General features: G+C 41.7%; 2 protein-coding genes across 6 annotated transcripts; both read right to left on the bottom strand.

The window, feature by feature from the left end:
* Positions 1 to 608: 608 nt before the first annotated feature.
* On the bottom strand, positions 609 to 11,086 carry gpia (glucose-6-phosphate isomerase a). Of its 3 annotated transcripts, none has more exons than XM_030789904.1 (18): positions 10,904 to 11,086; positions 9,632 to 9,722; positions 8,858 to 8,926; positions 8,081 to 8,200; positions 7,683 to 7,766; positions 7,281 to 7,427; positions 6,656 to 6,727; positions 6,111 to 6,155; positions 5,899 to 5,952; positions 5,267 to 5,327; positions 5,038 to 5,081; positions 4,099 to 4,251; positions 3,761 to 3,890; positions 3,357 to 3,433; positions 1,835 to 1,963; positions 1,609 to 1,684; positions 1,305 to 1,371; positions 609 to 1,067 (listed from the first exon to the last, which is right to left on the bottom strand). In XM_030789904.1, exons 1-18 carry the CDS (start codon positions 11,020 to 11,022, stop codon positions 944 to 946), a joined length of 1,662 nt encoding a protein of 553 aa, XP_030645764.1. In that variant the 5' UTR covers positions 11,023 to 11,086; the 3' UTR covers positions 609 to 943. The 3 variants fall into 3 exon arrangements, with proteins under 3 accessions (XP_030645764.1, XP_030645765.1, XP_030645766.1); XM_030789905.1 differs by having other exon boundaries at positions 1,835 to 1,936; XM_030789906.1 differs by lacking the exon at positions 7,683 to 7,766.
* Positions 11,087 to 14,263: 3,177 nt separating this feature from the next.
* Positions 14,264 to 21,451, bottom strand: lsm14aa (LSM14A mRNA processing body assembly factor a). Of its 3 annotated transcripts, none has more exons than XM_030790952.1 (11): positions 21,197 to 21,451; positions 19,722 to 19,885; positions 19,266 to 19,410; positions 18,630 to 18,749; positions 17,618 to 17,797; positions 17,095 to 17,175; positions 16,127 to 16,306; positions 15,787 to 15,949; positions 15,605 to 15,637; positions 14,712 to 14,952; positions 14,264 to 14,575 (listed from the first exon to the last, which is right to left on the bottom strand). In XM_030790952.1, exons 1-11 carry the CDS (start codon positions 21,315 to 21,317, stop codon positions 14,552 to 14,554), a joined length of 1,452 nt encoding a protein of 483 aa, XP_030646812.1. In that variant the 5' UTR covers positions 21,318 to 21,451; the 3' UTR covers positions 14,264 to 14,551. The 3 variants fall into 3 exon arrangements, with proteins under 3 accessions (XP_030646812.1, XP_030646813.1, XP_030646814.1); XM_030790953.1 differs by having other exon boundaries at positions 14,264 to 14,572; XM_030790954.1 differs by lacking the exon at positions 17,095 to 17,175.
* Between the last annotated feature and the right edge of the window lie 765 nt (positions 21,452 to 22,216).

Raw genomic sequence — 22,216 nt, 5'->3', positions numbered from 1 at the left:
ATGTGACAAGCTGAAATCATCTCAGAAATTAAAGATGAGTGCGGATACACTCTGGAGCATGTGCACGAAACAAACCCGCTTCCAATTTCATTCTTTACACACACGCTCTCTCTCTCTCTCTCTCTGAATACTGCTGATGTCACTACTTCTAAAGCTTAATCATTTTACCCCTGGTTCAGCTCCGGCTCCAGACATGACCCAATAACAGAACACTTACTAACGCGAGACACGTACGAGAGATTGATTTATTTATTTTTTATGTTCTCTGTGGCTCTGTGGTTATTATTGCTATATGTTTGTTCAGTCGTGTGTGTGTTTGTTTGTTTTAGTCAAGTCTGCCACCTAGTCATTTCACAAGTCAAAACTTCACTTGCCAGCAACATCAACAAGTAGCGTTAGAGATACATAATAAGAAAAACACAAATGTGAAGGTAAAACTGTTATTTTTGTTTAGTAATTTGACTCTTGCTTGAGTATTGGATATTCATTTTGAACGGTGATGATGTGGTTCAAAGCACTGACATATATATCTGAGCTCAGTCACACATAACGTTTCATTTACTTTCAACCCTTTAGCTTAAGCTCACAGCACAGAGACAGAACACGCATTTAAGGTGACAATTAAGACATTTATTTTAGTCAGTCAGTGTGTGTGTGGGTGTGTGTGTGTGGGGGTGGGAGGGGCATATCACTCTATGATCAGTGCATACTGAAAACATGGTTTCCCTTAATCGTTAACAGGCCTACAAACAAAATCGAATGTCACACAGCACAAAACATTCAAATACACAAATGTGATTACAATAAAGCATAAAGTGCGCCTCTTTTTTTTTTTAGGCTTAGGCCTAACAAGCCTGGACTATGTCTGGGCAATACGTAATCCACTGATTCCACTGGAGGAGGGTTAAAGAAGAGGGAGGGGCTTGTAAGAAGGGGGAGGGGCCTAAGCACGGTTCTTCTTTATGAAGCCGATGAGCCCATTGGTGGAGGAGTCGTGGGTGTGAACCTCAGAGTCATCCTGCAGTTCAGGCTCAATCTTCTTAGCCAGCTGTTTGCCCAGCTCCACGCTAAAGTGTGGAAAAACACAGGTATAAACCCAATGTAGATAAGGATCCACATCTCAGCAATAACAGACAGACAAACTCACAGATAGCATTGGCATGTGAAAACAGAGACAGAAAGAGAGAGAGGGAGGGAGAGAAAGAAAGAAAGAATCAATATATGTACAGACAAATATGTGTCTGTGTGTGTGTGTGTTGTATTGTGTTTGACCGCTCGTTCTTTTTAAATATACTGAAACTCACCCCCACTGGTCATAACTGTTTATGTCCCACATAACACCCTGCACGAAGATCTTGTGCTCGTACATGGCTTGAAAAGAAAACAAACAAAAACACACAGCAAACAGTCTGCTTTAATACAGCACGCTTTGCATTTTCATCAGAATCACTGAAGATTTTGTACTTGTACATGACCGGAAAAAAAAAAAAATGACACAAACACAGATTAAATGCACGAGTCACTGAGTCTGTTTTTAATACAGTAAGCTTTGTATTTTGCATTGACACTAATGACAGGGATATCCAAATACCAATGTTGTGCACTCACCGACCAGTGCTCCAAGCATAAATGGAGTCAGCTTCTTGAAAACGATGGAATTGCTGGGTTTGTTCCCTTGAAATACCTATAGTACATTAAAATAACATGGAAAAAATATGACATTTGAGACGTCGAACTGTATTCTCTCCTCGTCAACTGTGAGAGAGGCTATGGATATTTTACTGATTGGTAAAGCAATAGGAGAGAGGTATGTGTCTAAGTAAACACTCCTTACCTTGTGAGGGAGGAGTTTCTCCAGTGCATCTCCGCTCATCCCTGCAGCCTCCAGTTCTTTCCTGGCCTCGTTGGAAGTCTTCCCCTTCATCAGAGCCTCTGTCTGGGCCAGGAAATTGGCCATCAGGATCTGGAGGAAACAGAGGGCAAGCACTCAACGCAAACATAGCAGGACAATGTGTGTTCCTGCATAGCACAGCACACACTCACTGCACTGTGGTCTACTGGAGTATCCCATTATAACAGGGAACAGATACGATATACTGACTCTTTATAAAAATCTTGACTGTTTGTCAAGTCGGTTTCATAAAACAAGTCAGTTTCAAGTCGTTTGTCAGTCAGTTTCATAAAATAGACTCTGATGAATGGAGCCTTGTCTTGTTCTGCCAGATAACAAAAAAAAAAGACAGCTACAAACATGTTTTGGAGAGGACAACGGACAAAGGAGGAGAAGAGAATGGAGTTTGTTGCTGTGGTGAGTTGGTTCAGAGAGTTTGTCTTTGTGGTGAGTTGGTCTCAGAGAGTTTGTGTTTGTGGTGAGTTGGTTCAGAGAGTTTGTGTTTGTGGTGAGTTGGTTCAGAGAGTTTGTGTTTGTGGTGAGTTGGTTCAGAGAGTTTGTGTTTGTGGTGAGTTGGTTCAGAGTTTGTTGCTGTGGTGAGTTGGTTCAGAGTTTGTTGCTGTGGTGAGTTGGTTAAGAGAGTTTGTCTTTGTGGTGGGTTGGTTCAGAGAGTTTGTGTTTGTGGTGAGTTGGTTCAGAGAGTTTGTTGCTGTGGTGAGTTGGTCTCAGAGAGTTTGTCTTTGTGGTGAGTTGGTTCAGAGAGTTTGTGTTTGTGGTGAGTTGGTTCAGAGAATTTGTCTTTGTGGTGAGTTGGTCTCAGAGAGTTTGTGTTTGTGGTGAGTTGGTCTCAGAGAGTTTGTGTTTGTGGTGAGTTGGTCTCAGAGAGTTTGTGTTTGTGGTGAGTTGGTTCAGAGAGTTTGTTGCTGTGGTGAGTTGGTCTCAGAGAGTTTGTGTTTGTGGTGAGTTGGTTCAGAGAGTTTGTGTTTGTGGTGAGTTGGTTCAGAGAATTTGTCTTTGTGGTGAGTTGGTCTCAGAGAGTTTGTGTTTGTGGTGAGTTGGTCTCAGAGAGTTTGTGTTTGTGGTGAGTTGGTCTCAGAGAGTTTGTGTTTGTGGTGAGTTGGTCTCAGAGAGTTTGTGTTTGTGGTGAGTTGGTTCAGAGAATTTGTCTTTGTGGTGAGTTGGTCTCAGAGAGTTTGTGTTTGTGGTGAGTTGGTCTCAGAGAGTTTGTGTTTGTGGTGAGTTGGTCTCAGAGAGTTTGTGTTTGTGGTGAGTTGGTCTCAGAGAGTTTGTGTTTGTGGTGAGTTGGTTCAGAGAGTTTGTGTTTGTGGTGAGTTGGTCTCAGAGAGTTTGTGTTTGTGGTGAGTTGGTCTCAGAGAGTTTGTGTTTGTGGTGAGTTGGTCTCAGAGAGTTTGTCTTTGTGGTGAGTTGGTCTCAGAGAGTTTGTGTTTGTGGTGAGTTCACATACCTTGTGGTGAAGATTGTCTCTGATAGGATGCTGCGACTGCACGGGAATGAGGAAATCAGCAGGAATCATACGGGTTCCTGGAGTGACAGAGAGAGAGAAAGGACAGATAAAGATGGAGATAAAGAGAGGGACAAGGAGGGGGAGGGAGGGGAGAGAACGGGGTATGGTAGTGAGAAAGAGAAAGATAAGATTTATTACTCAACAATTACAGAAATTTTGGTGACAGAGTATGCATGCCTGCCACTGGCAGACATTATGAAATAACTCTCAAACAATGAGACATGTGTCTTTGAAACAGAAGCGGATTTCTATTAAAACACCCGGGATACTATTGAGAACAAGAATAACAGAACAAACCTGTTACACTAAAACAAGAGAGTCGACCTGATCGGAATCTGACAAACCTTGATGAATGAGCTGGTAGAAAGCGTGCTGTCCATTGGTTCCTGGCTCTCCCCATACGATTGGTCCAGTGTGATAGTTCACGCGAGTGCCACTCTTAGTGATGTACTTGCCATTGGACTCCATGTCACCCTGTAGGTAAAACCCAGACATAAAACAGACAAGAGTTAACAAACACCTGTTACACAGGAGAGCACTAGGCATATAAAGCTACATTAAAAAAAAAGACTCTCTGACATAATTTTTTTTTTTTTTTTTACTGATTTCCAGCCGACACGTAAATATCCCGTGTGATATCATGCCTTTCCACACGGCTCTGCTGGTTCCCTGTTTGACTGACCTGCTGGAAGTAAGCGGCGAAGCGGTGCATATACTGGTCATAGGGCAGAAGAGCGTGCGTCTCGGCCTGGAAGAAGTTCACGTACCACACACCCAGCAGGGCCAACAGCACCGGGGCGTTCTGCTCCAGAGGAGCCGTGCGGAAATGATTGTCCTGCGTGCGGGGAGAGAGAAACAAACAAAAAAAAAAAGAAAAAAGAAAAAAAAAACACATATAACCTTCTTCTTCTTTTCTTCTCTTTTCTCTTTCTTTTTTTTTCTATAAATGTAGAACTACTAGGGCAGGTAGTTGATCAGTTATCAGATAATTCTACTCATTAACCTGTGTTAGTCTTTAAGTGAAGATATTGTGGAGACTGAGAAGTCAGATTTGAAGATATAAACAAACATGTAATTTGGTTCAAATGCATGCAATTCTTTGACCTTCGATAATTCAGAGATGTGTAATTGTATATATATAGATAAAGATATAGATATTGATAGACAGATAGATAGACAGACAGATAGATAGAAATATATATATAAATTCTTTATACATCTTAGATTTTTACTCCTTTTTGCCAAAATTCGGAGCAGCCAGGTCCCTGCACTAGTGTAAGATCATGGCACACTGAAAACTTTCAGCGGTCTGGTAGGGAGAGGACTAACTCATGAATCCTCCAGCACGTGTGATGTCAACCACTGCTTCTTCTCACTAGTCAGTTTACAAGCATCTCCACAGAAGTTTAAGTTCGTGTGGACGTCTACTTTAGGCATCACGTAGGTTAGGGGACTCTGAAGTATGATTATTGAGAGAGTACAACTGTGTTCTTTGCATTGCCTGACTGAGACCTGAACTAAACTGCCATTCACAATTACTTTTCAATTTAGAAATATGACTTTTTGGAACCTCTGAAATGTGAATATGTAAATAAATAAATAAATAAATAAAAGGACATACCATCCAGTGAGCTCCAGCAAGAAGCTGCTCGAAGTTATCAAACCCTGTACACAGAGATGAGACTGTCACTTAGGGGTGCTAAAACACGGAGAGACATGGCGAATTGCTGAAAGAGAGAGCTTATTTTCTCCGTTAAAAAGAAGGATGCAACAAGCCCTGTGTTTAAGTCTGACATGCAGGCCGTAATTTAACCAGAGATAAATACAATACAAATCCACATCAGACATACCTACGTGCAGCGCAATGGACAGACCAATAGCAGACCACAGCGAATAGCGCCCTCCGACCCACTAAAAACAAGCACAAGCCATTAAAAAGCCATTAAAAAAAAAAAGCCCTTCTTTTCACTGTCAATCCTATCTCAAAATGAAGCAGAGCACCTCCTGTTACTAGTCACAGCCTTTGGCGAGACAGACTGCAGAACACGTACCTCAACAGCATTCACTAAGATCCATATACATTACCCAAATCTGGTTGGATCAAATAATACCCACGTTAAATCTGGTGCGCGCTAATAACTGAGTATTTATACATATGCATACAATAACGCTATGCATTAACTAATGCCACAAAAGAGCACTGTACATATATACATGAGCTGTGCTATACTGATTTGTACACTGAAGAAATCCGTTTGAATGTAGAAGTTACAGTGTAATTACACATGTAATAACTGTTTAAATAGACAGTTATTAGAGACGGTTAAGTGGGTTCACACATGAGTTATATAAACACAGCAGAGCGTTAAAGGGAAGCGTCAGCGTCTAACACGCTCAGGCTGCACATGTACACGCCCGGCATCTCACACGACTGGCGTCTCCACTTTCTCTTTCATGCCACACACATCCAGTAGATACTTACATCCCAAAACTCAAACATGTTGTTTGTGTCGATGCCAAAGTCCTTCACTTTAGGCTGGAGGGGGGAGAGAGAGAGAGAGAGAAACAGAGAGAGGAAGGAAGAGAAAGTCGTTCACTTAAGTTATGAAGATCATATGAAATGGACTCATGACATGCTACGTAAACAAACAAACAAACAAACAAACAAACAAAAGCAGATATAATTATACTCACTGCATTGGTGGACAGCGCCACAAAGTGTTTAGCCACAGCAGAGGACTGCAGAACGGAGAGGAGACATCAGCTCAAACACATCCTCCCACAACAAGACCTCTATCACAGCTGCTCTAGGGCTTAATCCTTTCTTTTTCTCTTCTTAAGTCAGTCAGTACAGAAGACTAATTCCATAACTGACAAACATTCACAAAAGATGTTTAACAAAAAAACAAACAAAAAAAAATCAGGGCCTTAATCTTTTATTTATTTAGTCTTGTCTTATTTACTTAAGTCGGTCAGCACAGCGCACTAATTCCATAACTGACAAACGTTAAAAAAAAAAAAAAGTGTAACGTTACAAAAAAAAATCATGAAATTGTGCTGTCGTCAAAAAGCACTACAAAAGGTCCCTCTGGCAAGAAGAGCATTTGATCATACTGCAGCCTAATCTACTCAGTCATTACTGATTCACCATCATGGAGGAGAGGAGACACCTTTCTAATGTTTTCCATAATGATGACATGTTAATCACAGTACTGTGGATCTACCACAGAGACACTCACGTCCTTAGCCGTCTTAAGGAACCACTCTCGGGCAGTCTCAGCGTTGGTGATGGTCTCCTGGGTGGTGAAAGTCTACAAAAGAGAAGTTGCACAGAGAAAGATCAATCTCGAAATCGAAAAAAAAAAACCAAAAAACAAAACCAGTGCTATCTAGTTCTCCAAATGTGGTAATTGTGAAATTTTCAAAATCCCTTAGCAATTCAAGCACATGTTTAACTACTGTGCATGTTGGTGGGAAGACATGCAGAGACATGTTGACTTTGAGTGTGTGTGTGTGCGTGTGCTTTTTCCCCCATCTGTTTCTAAAGGTTTTGTTATCATTTCTCAAGCGTAGACAGGACAAGGGCTTCCTTGTACTTTTAGAATATTTTGTTACACAGCACAAAAGACAACTCTGTCAACTTGGGATGTGTGAGATCCCGGAAGCCACCACTGAAGTTTAATTCTTCTGTCTGAAAGTGCTCTATCTGCCTGGATCACATGTTTGCATCATTTAATCAACAGCTCTAGAAAATCCAGATTTTGTTATGTTTCTCGAAGAGCGCACAGAAACTTAATGAGACTCATCATTAAAAATATGTTGATGACTCTGCAGTACCAGTGCAGTGTGAGCTTAGATCCTTGCCTTGGAAGCAATGATGAAGAGGGTTGTTTCAGCATTGAGCTGGGCCAAGGTCTTCGCCATGTGGGTTCCATCGATGTTGGACACAAACCAAACGTTGGGACCGCCCTTAGAATACGGCTTCAGGGCCTCAGTTACCATCAGTGGACCCTAGAACAGACGACAGAGAGGATTACAGCTTACGATGTCTGTCCTACACGGCTTATAAAAAAGATATGTGAGGCTGGCTGGTTTAATCCTTTCTACAGATATCATCTAATGGAATGAGATGTACTAGTGGTAGTTATAAGAACTTCTTTTTGTTGTACACGTAACTTTTAAAAAAGAAAAAAGGTGTATCTCTTAGGGCATAGGTCTTTTTAGAGAACATTCAGGGAATTTGGTCGGTTTTATATTGTTACTCACCAGGTCAGATCCTCCAATGCCGATGTTGACCACGTCAGTCATGGACTTGCCGCTGAAGCCTTTCCACTCTCCACTGCGCACTCTCTGCCTCACACACACATACACAGCAAGCCACGATAAGCCAATATCTAAGTTACAGTATATCCTATGTCATGGTGTATCCAAATCATGACAGAGCAAAATCATTACTGAGTATTAGAAAAAATGACTATTAATACACACTTCACTATTCGATAAATGAACGAATGAATAAATAAATGAACATGAAGACGAATGAATGAATGAATGAATGAGTGAATGAATGAATGAATGAATGAATGAAAGCTATAAATCCCAAGCAACTAATAAGAATTAAGACACATCCAAACATCACCGCTATGCAGTAAAATTCCACTCACATGACAGAATGACTTCATCTTCTCCAGGACCCTGCTGACCTCTGGCATCACATCTTTCCCATCCACCATGATGGGAGAGTTAGAGCGATTCCTCAGGGCAATGTGGAGGACAGCACGGCCCTGTTCACACACACACACACACACACACAGGCACAAACCACTATCAGACACAGTGAAAAGTGGTTGACGGCTGTGCCAGTAACAGTGCACATAGACATGGCATATAGATGCTTTAACGGTTTAACAGGGACGTGAGGCTGAAGTCACAGTATTTTGGCCCACAGTATATGGCCTTTTTCTGCACCCTGTGTGTTGTTTAAATCATGATTTTCTAACATTTTTTAAATTTTTAAACATTTTTTAGGTCTTTTTTACTGTTTTTTCTTGGCAGTAGCTACAGTGGATTACAAAAGGAAGGATCTCCAAATCAAAACGGCACGCACGTTTAGTTCCCCTCATCTCTGGTACTGTCGCTGTTCTTCTTCTTAAGGTACCACAGAGCAAGGGGAATGGTAAATTTACATCAAAAGTGGTTTGAGAGGTGAGGAAGTTGGGGGGGGAAGTTTCTACAATGACATCCTGTCATGTGCCAAAACCCAAGTACACAGGGCAGTAATAAAAAAAAAACCCATAATAACAATTTGGTGTAACTTTTTCTGTAAGCTCTACTATGAGCCGACTGGTGATTCTCCATGGGGCAAAGCCGTATGTACAAAGACTGTCAGAGCGACTGCCTTTTCCATACATGAGTATGTATAAGCGTGTTTTAAGTGTTACCTCAGTGAAGTTAATCTTTTCTCCAGAGAACATCTTCTCTCTGGCTGCCTCAACACCTCTGGACCTTGCCTGACCAACACAGAAAAAAAAGACAATATTAAAGAGCAGGCAGGGCATTGCTACAACTCTACTGCATCACTGTGGAACATGATGGCTGACAAATGTCATATCACTCCACTTGAGCCAGTGTGTATGTGCTGACCCTCCCTTTTCAGGGTGTAAGATTAACTCAGACACACACACACACACACACACACACACACAGTGTGAGAGGGTAAATAGGGCTATTGTGAGCCCTTAAACGTGTCACAGTGACTAAGGAAAACGTATACAAACAGGTCATGATGACAAAGCCTTTTCAACAAAAAGCGACAAAAATCGCTAACTGTAAGACATGTCTCATACAGATGAGCCTAATACGCCAAAGAGGTGGAACGAGCATTTCTACATGTGACACGTGGATTTGGTAGCTTGACTGATCGTCCGTCACCGTGTGATGGGTTTAAAACTGATGAGCGAGGACAGCTCAGGGCTCTGTTACTGAGAGCGCTGTCACTAGCAGTAACAACTACAGAGTAAACAATTACACTACACAACACCTTTCAGGTAAACATACAGGGACAGTCACGAATGACTTCTAATATCTCAAGTTACATCGCTTTCAGCATACTGTTTATGTGTGCTTTCTGCCTTGTGTATTTTATTACCACGTTTAAGGAACAGTGAACAGAAACACAATATAAGAGAGATAGAGGAAAACCGTTCTGGCTGTACCATGTCAAACAGCATCCCCATGACTTCCTCATTGATGAGATTCTTGGAGTAGTCCACGAGGATGTCGCCATCGTCTGTCGCAAGTGTTGTACTATGATTTCAAAAGAAACAAAAAAAGAGTGAAGCACTGATCGTACACTTTTCATTTTCACAGTGTAAAAATAGCCAATAAATACTCGTCATTCTGTGTCACAACACGTTATTTGTGCATTGGTAGTCCAGGAGTAAGACCACCGTGCTATTCTGAGGGAACAGGGTGTACACTGCAGATACCGTTTAACTCTCCGACCGATGAGCGAATAATGCACAACCGGGGAGGAAGAGGAGAGAAATATTTTGTAAACTGTTATTTATTTCTTTATCGTTTATTTAGTTGTGTTTTTCACTGAAAGCTCTTTGCCGAGCGAGGTTAATGCCCACTCACGGATATGCCAGCTATGTGCAAAGAAGCACGTAGCTCTTGCCTAGTCTAAGACATGTCTTGAAATGAATCATTGAAACGTGCACGCCATGGCGTCGACGGCTGGCCCTGACAAATCCAACCCTCTTCAAAAGATATACCCAGAGGGACTTTAGATACTAGGCCTTGCATACTTACTTGAAAATATAGTACAGACAGTTTACCAAGCGAAATGCAGAATTCAGTAACAGTTCAGAAGGCCCGTTAGAGCTAGGATTATCACCTGTTATGTAATTAGCGTGACCGATGGTCTGTTCAAGTTATCCAGGGTAACTGGTGTAGGTAACTTATCATAGCCCACGATCAGCTTGTGAGAATTCACCGTTGACTATGCGGCCCTACAATCGATTGTTTTAAATGACCTTGTAGTCTGCACACTTCCTGTGGTGATAATGAAACGGAGACTGGCGGACATGGCCAAAATGCAATAAGAGTCCATAAAAGTGACATATCATGTTAGACAAAAGTGTGTTGCATCAATTCAGTGTCATTTCAGCTTATTCAGACACTCGCAAAGTGTAAAATCACGCAAAGATCCGAGAAGAGGGTGTAACCACTGATCACAGTTCAGGTCACAGCTACAAGTGGCAAAGGAGCCTCGTGTTGTAATTTCCCTGTAACATCCCTCCTAAAATCATGTTTAACACCTTGCAGTTATGAGCTGAATGGCCGAGGGGCACATCGTTGCATCAAAACTTGCATTTCGCTTAAGTACTTAGAACGAAATCACTGTCAGCGTTAATGTTATCTAACAGTTACATCCATTAATCGGTGACGTTTCATATTTTGCGGAAGCGTGCATTTCGGCTCACCTGAATTTGGAAAATCTGTCCTTATCAGCGTCGAACATCTGCCTCATATTGAGGTTTCCAGCGTTGGATTTGTACCATTGCTCCAGTTTTTGGTAATTTGGATCGCTAGTAAGCCCCATGTTGGCGAGATGAGATTGTGGTGGTCCTTGATCCAATGCACACTGCTGATACTATTACTGTGAAGTCATCCACATGAACAAGGGCAAGCGTGAGGAGGAAGTCTGCACCAATAGCGAATATTTCTTTTGCCACTCCCACTCTGACAATGCAGCGCGGAGCATCGCCTGCCCACTGGACCAAACCTGACCACAACACTGTAGTCCCTTGACTGCGCAGGTCGTTTTTACTTTATTTATCGTCAAACATTTCCGGTATGCTTAAAATAATTCGTATTACGGTATAATCATAATAATAAGACATCTTTAGGACTATACTCTGTAATAATTTCTCACGCCACTTCCCCATTCGATAAGTAGATGGCGCTCTGTGCAGTAACTGTGAGCGTTCTGAACTAAATTACATGTGATGTTAATATCACCCTATTGTTGTCATTGCAAGAGAAACAAAGTTCCTTTTCATTCATCTCCTATGTATTTCCAATCAGCATGAATATGGAGGAGTTCAGTTATGTAATCTATCTATCTAATAGATCGACCTGAGAGAAAAAAAAATGCAACAAGACAACGTAGGTTAATGAACAACTGTTTATTTTCTCAGAATAAAAACCCCTGTTCACTGAGGTATTCGGAACAGATACCATGCAGGGGTTGAGAGGAAAAAAAACAAACAAACAAACAAAAAAAATCCCAAAAAACTGAGCGTTCATTTTGATGTACATAAGAAAGAAAATACAGCTCAAAGTTAAACTGATGTTGTAAGGAATTTGCCCTTTTCATATTGACACTGGGAACAGTTCCAACCTCCTAGCATTGCCAGAAATGGTGTCATGATGATGTGGCTTTGGTTAACATACCATGTTCGCCTGTGTCTGTTACCAGCCTCCAAATGGGAGCGGACCTAAAGTACTGGATCTGACACCAGCGGTGAACTAAGACTACTCCTATTAAACCTTAAAAAAAAAACCAAACAAACCAAAAAACCTCACATACAGTAAAGGTTTCACCTGGGTCAACAACTGTGAATATGAATTCTTAGGTGGAAATTCTGTGTCACTATAAACTGTTTAAAGATACATTTATTTATTTATATAGTTCAGTAAAGATTGCTGCACATCGCTGAATCTGTGTAGCAAATAACTAATCTATATGCTGGAGTGGAAAATATTCCTTCTACTGTCCAAAAGACGGCATCTCCTGTTGGTTCAGCCTTGAACCACTGTAGATAATTTCATTCTGAAGAGATGAAACCAGATGACAATACAATCTAGTCTGTGCAAACCATATTCCAAGAAGTCCTGGCCATTTTTGAAACGTAGTCTTATAGATATCTGTTTACAAAGGATCAGCCATCAGGGACAGAAAAAAAAGTTAAACTGACAAAAGAAAACCTGGATCAAAAATACAAATTAATTAAAAAAAAAAAAAAAAAGTGCAGTACATCCTTTTTTTCAATGTCCAAATATCTGTGTAGAGTATTTAAGGAACTACTGGCTTAATAATTTGCAATATGACATACAGAGCTCAAATCTAATTTATTAACGAGTTCAGACTGAACTGAACCAAAGCACTTGAATACATCAAATGGAAGGGGGGGGTGCTGCAGTGTTAATAGTGACAATGTTACTCTTGACATTAGATTCTAAACTATTTCCTGTGTGGGATGAAGTACAACAAACAAATGTCTCCTCGGGAATGAGAGGTCCAATCAGCTGGCAGTGTCAATCACTTAACATCAGTCAGTGGCATTAATGAAACGGGGGTGGGGCATTCATTCATCTGAAACTATTCCTATGAAGTACATAAAGACTGAAAACACTGACAAAAAACTGTTGAAGATGTGAAGAAAAAGTCGTGTTACAATAGGAAAGCCTTAAATAAAACAGCCAAATTATCAAAGACATGCGTTTCACATATCATCTCAATGAAGACATCAAGTCGTGAAATATTCTGGAAAGCTTTTTTTTTTTTTGCTTGAAGGTTCCGTCTTAAAGCAAGCTGAGGTGTAACAGAAAACTGTTTTTTTTTTTTTCACATCCTTAATATTTGGCTGTTCGGGCCCGGTTAACAGTCTAATCACCAGCGCAAATGAGTGTGAAATAACTCCACAGCTGAGAGGAATAATCTGTACGTTAACTAGAGAGACAGGTAAATAAACTGATTTAAATATTACACAGGCATATAAAATAGCTTGATGTTTACCAGAGTTCATGCTAGACGAGCTAGCACACGCTTACATTTAATAAGGAGGCCTAAGTCTGAGTACATTTACCCCTTAACACACAGTAGCTCTAGCTCACAGCAATGATAAACAGGATGGGAAACGGGTACAGTCGCAAATCAAACTGAGGACGCCCCATCCTGACTTTTTGATCAGTCCTCAATTTCTACTACATTCGCACATGGGCTACATACTTGCAACCCCAGCGCAACCTGTACAGTGTGCAAGTTCACAGAAATCTTGTAATTCACACTCCTTTAATTGCCTGCTTACGGTGCACAGTTACAGAGTTACCAATGGGCTAATGATCTGGGTCACAGCTACTCCCATCAATTTATTTCAATTAAAGTAGGGCCGTGACACTTGAAACATTTAATCTTTGTGCTCACTCAAATTTGAGAATTTAAATGACTATCATTGGTCTCTTTCCAAAAGCAATTCTAATGCCTTTCAGGAGGTGACAGCCTGTGTCATTAGCTCACTGAAAACAGTCTGTGATATATTCTCTAGTGATGCTGTCCTTGTTCTGCATCTACGTTAAAACAGCATTTCGTTGCAAAATTTCAAATTCTGTTCATTCTAAGAGAACTAGCACTAGGACTGGTAAATCCATAGCTATCCAACAGTAAATTATATGTGCCAATACAATTATGACAACAACTAACAGAAGAACCTGAAAAAATAACCAAGCACTTAGATGGGATAAAGTGAGATTAGAGTGACTCGCTAGCCATGTGACGCAAGTCAAAAAAACAAAAAAAACAAGAAACAAAAAAACCCCAACAATAACAACAAAAAAAAACCCCCCATAACAATTAAAAGCAGTGACAGAGACTCAAACTGCCTATTTTTGGTGCTAAAGTACATAGCCAGACAGAGCCAGACAGCAAATGCGTTTAAGATTCTGGAACACTCACAGTAGGTGGGTGTGCGTTTACAACCTTTTCTTTTCTTTTTTTACTGCTAACAGGTTATTATCAAATACAAGTATAGAACGGGCTTGGGGGGGGGGGGGGGGGGGAATACTGGAGTCCCTCTGAAATATGATATTTATACACAATTTTTCACCCATCTGGAAATAGTATGAACAGATTTTAATGTGGAAAGATTGCATCAGCTCCACTCATTGAGAAGATATGGAATAGAAAATGCATTTTACATCCATGTTTTCAAGCAGTCTAGCTCAGTGCTGGTGACAAATAAACAACAAGTACATTTCTCTGCATTCCTGGTGTCCAAAGTCGCTGTCAAAAAAACCCCAATTCCCCTGACATGAATTACACCTTCTGACCAATCCATCCTCCACTGGCACTACGCGGCCACTTTGTTATCCTTCTGGGGGGAAAAAAAAAAGAAACAGACAAGATCATACTCAGCATTACATCATCAAACACAAAGCAGCTTCTTTACGTTTTTTTTAATATAGATTTTAAAACATTTCGCTGATTGTTAAAAGGGAGAGATAAGTTACCCTGTATTCAAAATCGGCGAACTCACGGCCACCTTGGCTTCCTCGAAACCCTCCCCTGAATCCGCCGCCCCCGCCGTGGGAAGGGCCGAACGACCCCCGGCTGGCTCCGCGCCCCCGGCCTCCGCGGAAACCCATCCCTCCGCGCCCCCGGAAGCCCCCGCGGCCACGGCCGTGACGCAGCGGGATGCCGAAGGTCTCGGCGTTCATCCGTCTCTCCTCCGCCCACGTCTGCCTTCGCTCCCTGGAACAAACAGAGAGCAGAGCACAGGCTGGTTTCATTTCATTAGGCTTTAACATCAGACTGAGAGACAGAGAGAGGACACACAGAGAGCAGAGCACAGGCTGGTTTCATTTCATTAGGCTTTAACATCAGACTGAGAGACAGAGAGAGGACACACAGAGAGCAGAGCACAGGCTGGTTTCATTTCATTAGGCTTTAACATCAGACTGAGAGACAGAGAGAGGACACACAGAGAGCAGAGCACAGGCTGGTCTCGTTTCATTAGGCTTTAACATCAGACTGAGAGACAGAGAGAGGAGAAACTCTGCTGCAGCAGTGTTCACCTCAGATACCTCAGCATTTGCCTCAGACACAACCAACACTTTTCTGCACAAACCTGTGGACCCATGTCCTTCTTCTCATTTTGACCTGGACCCCTACAGTCCTTTAGTTTCTTACCACCCCATTACTACTACATTTCAGTGGTAACACCTCTGTCTCGCAGTATAGTGCTTCCCTATTAACTCTGTCTCGTGGTACAGTGTTGCCATAGTAATTCTGTCATATGATACACTGTTTCAGCACTTAAACTCACTTCACGCTGTTACTTGTAGGTGCTACTGATATACCCCCACAGTCTGCTTTCAAAACAGGTTATAAACTCGGGACTCACCTGGGAAAACCTGAGACTCCAGATTTTTCCTTCCTGTGAATGACAAGGATATTCCTTCAACACAAAGCTTTTATAAACTCTGGAGCAAAAGCACATTTAATCTCAAAGATAGAAAGTGGTAAATGTTAATCTGGATATTTCAGGGAAAAAAAAAAAAAAAAAAAAAGACAGCTGTCCCGCACCTGGAGTCGTCACAGGAGATGTTGTCGAAGAAGGACTTGGACTTGTCGTAGTAGCAGTTAGGGCCCAGGGGGTCCTCCTCATCAGCATTGCCCTCGCTGTTCTGTGTGTCCACTCCTGAATCACCTTTCTCCTCGCCGTTCAGGGCCTTCTCTGGCTTCTCCTCTAACCAATCACAGCCAGAGAGACACAGTTAGCGTGAGGCCTGCTTCTGAGCCTTACGGCGGGGATCATCTGATCAAGTAGGTTCTTTGCCAAATTAAGAACTTTATGCTCTGTCCACGGGTGAGAGAGCGAAATATTTACCGAGCTTTGATCAGTACGGGACTTTTGTATCTGTACCTTTCAGCTTGAGTTTACTCTGGAACTCCTTGTCGATCTCCTCCTTGTTGAACTGAGCGTTGGCGCTCTCAAAGTCAAAGTCTTTTTCGAACTTCATGGGCCCGTCTCTCCGCACGTTGAAGCGGCCCCTCCCGCGATGCCCTCCGCTGCGCCCGCGGCGCGCTGGCGGCGCCCCCACAGCTACAAGGATTCAAAACGCTTGTTAAAAAAATAAACATAAACAGAAATAAAGGTCATGACGACACGACTACCGTCTGAAAATTCATAGATGGGTGGATTAGTGGCTGGAAAGACACGCTGATGACAAAGCAGCAAACAGATGACTGATTCATGAGCGTCACTCTGAAGGAGCAAGGGATGAAAAAATATTCTTAAAAAAAAGAAGAAAAAAAAAGCACACACGTAAACGTAACTGCGATACGAGTGAGTCGAGGCAGCAGACGTACACACGGACAGACAGACACGTTCATGATTGAGTCATGATTCAGTTTAGAGGACAGTCAAAGAAAAGGCAAAGTAAGGATTAGTTTATATAAGACAGTCTGATGAAGGGCAAAGTAAGGAACAATGGTAAGCTGTGGATTTTTACTGATGCCGGTGTTCTCTAAATAGGCCAGAAGGGCTAAGACAGATACAATGCTTTGAACGCTGGTACACAAATGCTGACCTTATCTTCACATATCTAAACACATTCTCTGGCAAAAAGCTCAACTCTCTCTTATGCTGCACAAAAAAAAAAAAAAGAGTTCAAACACAGAGGTACATGATTGGATGAAGTGACAGACCCAGGCGAGTTAGAGTGAGGATGGGTTTATGAAAAGTGCAGCTAGGCCAAAAGCAGTCTGGTCTATGGTGATCTAAGGATGAGGCGAAAAGCAGCATGCAGCTCTGCCGTTGCCTGAATAAATGAATGAAGAAGTGCTGTGTGTTTTTTTTGTTTTGTTTTTTTTAAGCAGATGGGTAACAACCTGCTTGTCGTTTAGTGGCTTCTCTGTTTTCACCTCTGGCTTGATCAGATTCTGCTCTGGGCATTTTCTGGGCGTCGGGGCCTAAAAAGGTACAGCTCTCTCTTAAATGCTGAAAACTCCCAATGCTAAAAAAAGAATGCTACTGTAAATCCAGTAACAGATCTCTTGAATCTTGAGATGTCTGGAACATGTGTGGCCTGTTGATATTTAACTCAAGCCTGATAAACTAGATCATACAAACATGTTTTAAGGTACATTTAAGGTACAGGATTTCAGTTTGAACCGAAGCTGAGCTCAGGGCAATCACAGAACTCTACATCATATGGAACAATCCAAATCATTTCTCCTACATTCTAATCTGCTGAACGGCTATGACGTCTGAGTGAAGTTAATATAAATAAATAAAAAACACAAGATTTGTACAACTTGTCAAGTTAATGAAACATTCTGCACTACGCTAGCAAAGCCCTAACACCAGTGTATGTGTGAGAGACTTCAGAGCAGAGCAGCGGCCTGGCCTCACCCCTCCTCTGCTCCTGCATGTCCAGTGGTTTCTGGGGACCAGCGGGTGCCAGACGGGCGGGGACCGGGCTCCTGCGGCTGACGGGTGCAGGTGGAGCAGTGTTAGCTGCTGGAGCGGCTGGGGCTGCAGGCTCCAGTGTTGGGCTTTTTCGCAGGGGGTCCAGTGAGGGACTTGATCGACCTGAAAGGGCGGGGGAGAGAGAGAGAGACAAGGGGCATGGCAGTTTAGACGAACAGGTAAAGGTACTAACGTGGAGCCCACACAAGTGAATGGAAAACACTTTGGGCTTCCTGGAGAAAAACTGGTAAAAACAGACACACGTTAGGGTGAATCAGGTTCGTCTGGGTGATGTGTGATTAACTCAGTTTAAGTTAACCCAAGAGAACACCAAAATCACACATGCCCAACATGCAGTGTCTCATGCATGCATCAGATTAGCCAAAGACAAATGAGTATACAACACTACATTTAATCCAGAGTCCTGTTAAAAACAATTAAAATCATCATTTCCCTGTGCAATATTCATAGTTCCAAAAAAAAAAAATCATTTAACATATGAGGAGGGGAAGAAAGCACAAAGACCTTTTCTTCTCCACACACACACACACGCGTGCACACACACAAACACACACAGCTGCCCATGCTACAACACCAGGTGTCCCTCAGCTGTTTCCTCAGCGAAACTGAAAATGTAACGCCAATTTTCAAAAATACAACTCATGAAACTCAGCTGGAGCCCTGCTGCTGCTGCGATGCTTCTGATGCACTGAGAACTGAGCACATTCTGATATCTAAGCACCAAGGCAAGAGCATACCTCTCCTTTCTTTTCCTATCAATACACTCTCCACTACACCACTCTCCACTCGTTTTATTTTAAATACTTCATGATTGTAGCAGATTTCTTTAGCACTGTTAGTTCACTTCAGGCAAATCAAATCCAAATCTATGCTATTTATTATTATTATTACTTATTTATTTTTAATTTTTGGGGGTCTCCAGTCAGGCATTTACCTTCCGGTATGAGCACATTCAGTGAGCGAGAGTCAGGGGGGAAAGAGGAGCCAATAGTATTGCTCTCAGAGAGGGCTGGGCCTGTGCCCAGAACGCTACCAAATGCGGCCACTGAACTCCCTGTGAGGAGAGGAAGAGCATGCACACACAGTTTTTTTTTCTCTTTTTTATAAGGCACCAACCAACAAATCACAAAATATCCAAATATATAAATAACAAACGAATACATTTATAAATACATAATTCTCCGGCAACTATCTGGACTACTCCCTGACCTTAAGGTTGTTTTCAAGACTAGTTTCACATTATCAAGCAAAAGGTGGACCTCAAACAATTTGTAGAGGGAACACACTGTGTTTTCTCATGGTGCTCATATACTTCTGACTAGCAACTGCTTGCAAAGAGTGACAGAATGTGATTAAACCTGGATCTATTTACCTCCCTGAAACAATTTTAAAAGAAACTGAATAAGCATCCTCTGCATATATAATGCACATACAACAAACAGTGAAAAAGGGCACACACGTGCTCTCTTTCAACAGGATGAATATGAGCAAATTCATCACTGATGAAGTCTGTACTTCTGAATCCACTGATATACTTAGAAAAAAGCAAGTTAAATGCTAGGGCACTTACCAACTCCTACAGCCCCAAACTGGGGAGAGACCAAGGGGCTGGGGTTAAACTGGCTGTATGGAGGTACAGGAGCCCTATTAAACAGCCCATACGAAGTCCCAGACTGGAAGGAGGGTGCAGCTGCAGTGGAAGAACCCATAGACGACTGCAGGAGAAAACAAACAAACAAACAAACAAAAAAAACCCAAATTAATCCACATGGCGCATGAGGCAACTTCTTCTAACTGCATGTTACTCTACAAAAATAAGCACAATTTTTTTTAACCATACCTTTTTTTCTGTTTAAAGACCAGTATCCACAAGATTAGCCAAGAATTCACAAACACCATCAAGACTCATAAGTTTTTATGACCAAGGGGACCACAGTCACTAGACCGAACTTTTAAAATACACATTCTTTATGGAGGAAAAAGGCCTGTGTGTGAGGAAGGATGTCTAGGACATTTACTGACGTACCTGGACGATGGCAGGGTCCTGAGGGAGAGAGCAGCTTGGCTTGGGAGGTTCGCAGACAGTCAGGTCTTTGATATCACTCCCTCGGAATATAATGTACTCAAATATCTCATCTCTGGGGGGGATAGGCCGCTCCGTAGGCCGATCCTCAGTTCCAAAGGAGCGCACTATGATAGAGATAGATTTATGGGTAAAGTTAACATCTACACTGAGAAAGAAATACTCACTATCCTAGCTCTAAAGTTTGAACTCTGACAGGTTGAAAGAATATTAATTTAGTTAATTTAGTGTCAAGTAGATCTTTCATGTGGGGATGCCAAAGACTGTAGTTATGCTTTATATGGAGCAGCATACAAACAAGTAGCCTAAAATGCAGCCCATTAACATGATTCACAGAACACGGGTGCTGTTTCACAACCTGTACACCCCAAGTTCAGGTTGTGACATTATGAACAAAATTCTTAAAACATTCCAGCACCCACATGCAGTCAACGGAAATCTGCAAACAAATAAAGAGTACTGAAATGATACGTACTATCTAATGTCTACACGATGGCTCGTGAGGTGAGAAACCTGTGGAAATCGCGCATATGTACTTTTCATAATAATGAGTCCAAACAGCTACGATTTGAATGAAGTTTTTCAATCCGTCTTATACACTTTACTCATTTGTCGTTGTACAAAGACTTTCAGCCTACGTGAATAAACAGTTTCAATCACTGATAATAACTGGCGGGCTAATGAAGAAATTGGTTAAATAAAACTGGAACAACCAACTCAACGATCACACGCGACGTCAACTCTGATTACTCTGCTTTTAATACAGAATTAACGTGGGGAACTGCGAGTTAAAAGTTGCCAACACGAAAATGCCTTGCTGCATGCTCTATCATCAGAGGCTAAGGCTAACCACCACGCACCGTGACAACTTACTGCATTCGTAAACTACGCAGATGTGTCCTCTCTCTTATCATAAACTCACAAAAGTAATATAATTCTACGACATAATGCACATTTTCAAATAAGTCTGTACTAACTGCATAAATCAGCGCTTTTGTTTGTTTTGCGAAAATCGTCATTAGCAAGTTGTTTCCCAAACGTTAGCTTGCCATGTTAGCGTTAGCTAAGTAAGGGTGATTGGTCATTAGACTTCGCCCACTAGCAGCTGAGGGATTTTTTTTTTACAACAAATCTTGGTTAACTAGACAATTAACAAATATACTCACCAAGCTATCAGAAGCAACAAAATGCATCAGCGACGCAAACTGCTAGCTTGCTATTCAAATGGATACGGCGAAGTTCAGCTAAAGCTAGCTAACTAGCCCAGCTAACTATCAACACCTACAATGGTTGATCAAACATTCTTCTGGACGTGTGATGGGTACGCACATCAGTTCCAAAACATTACACCGAGGCATGCCATGCTCAAATGAAGTATTATATCAAATGTTGGATTCGTTTAACATGATAATGCTCACCTTTAGCAAGTGCGACAGTTGAGTTTTCAGTGTCGATGGTGTAGAGGATTCCCTCATAGCGAATCTCGGCCTTGGAGATTAAGCTGATTTTACTCCCGATGTACGGGGTCCCTCCACTCATTGTGTCCGAAGTGCGATAAGTGATAGAAATCAAGCAAATATCACTCTCCCTCGAAGTTATTCTGTTGTTATGCCCCTGTTCTGTCCGTCTACTAGATCAATCACTTGCTCGTAATCATTTGCACTTACAACATGGCCGCTTTCATTTTCCGTCCCTCTCATCGCAGGGGGTAACGGGAAATCTAAAACCCGCACGTTATCGCGAGAAATGTTTTTCTCGGGTCACAACACGCACTCTGGTATACGTTGACAACATTGCATACAAACTGTACTTTTGTGCTTTTCTCTTATTCTCGTATTACGTTAAAACTCTATGTAAAATCAGTGTTGAAGCTGTGCCGTTGTTTCAGTCAACAAGCTTGCTTCAATGTGAAAACAGCTACACGTTCAGTTTATTAGAGCGCAGAATAAATGATGCAGTATCTTCTTCTTCTTCTTCTCTTTAAAGGTGTTCACAGGTTATCCTGTGCAATTCAGCAGGAAGTCAGCTTCTCATACCTTCTGTCAGCCTAGCTTAAAGAAGTTACGCATTAACTTCTTAAACTTACCTTTACCTCCAAAAGCAAAAGAGCTTCACTTCAAAGTATTTAACGATATATGTCCTTCAGGAGAACTCCTTAGACAAAAGTTCAGCTTTGATCACAATAACCGTATATTCTGTGATGAAGAAATAGACACTAAGGATCGCTCATTTTTCTTCTATCTTTATAGCAATACTTTCTGGCGTGATATTTATGATCGGCTATCAAAAATCTTTTCTCTCTCCCATTTTACCAGAAATTATATTACATTAGGAGTCATAATGGAGGATAAGACAAGGATAACTGAAATTCTGATGAATATTTATAGTAGGTAAATTCTTTATCCATAAATGTAAATGTATTAAGACTCAACCCTTAC

Source organism: Chanos chanos, chromosome 13 (assembly GCF_902362185.1).
Source record: "Chanos chanos chromosome 13, fChaCha1.1, whole genome shotgun sequence".
NCBI classification, from domain to species: domain Eukaryota; kingdom Metazoa; phylum Chordata; class Actinopteri; order Gonorynchiformes; family Chanidae; genus Chanos; species Chanos chanos.
This window is presented reverse-complemented; position numbering and strand designations above follow the sequence as displayed.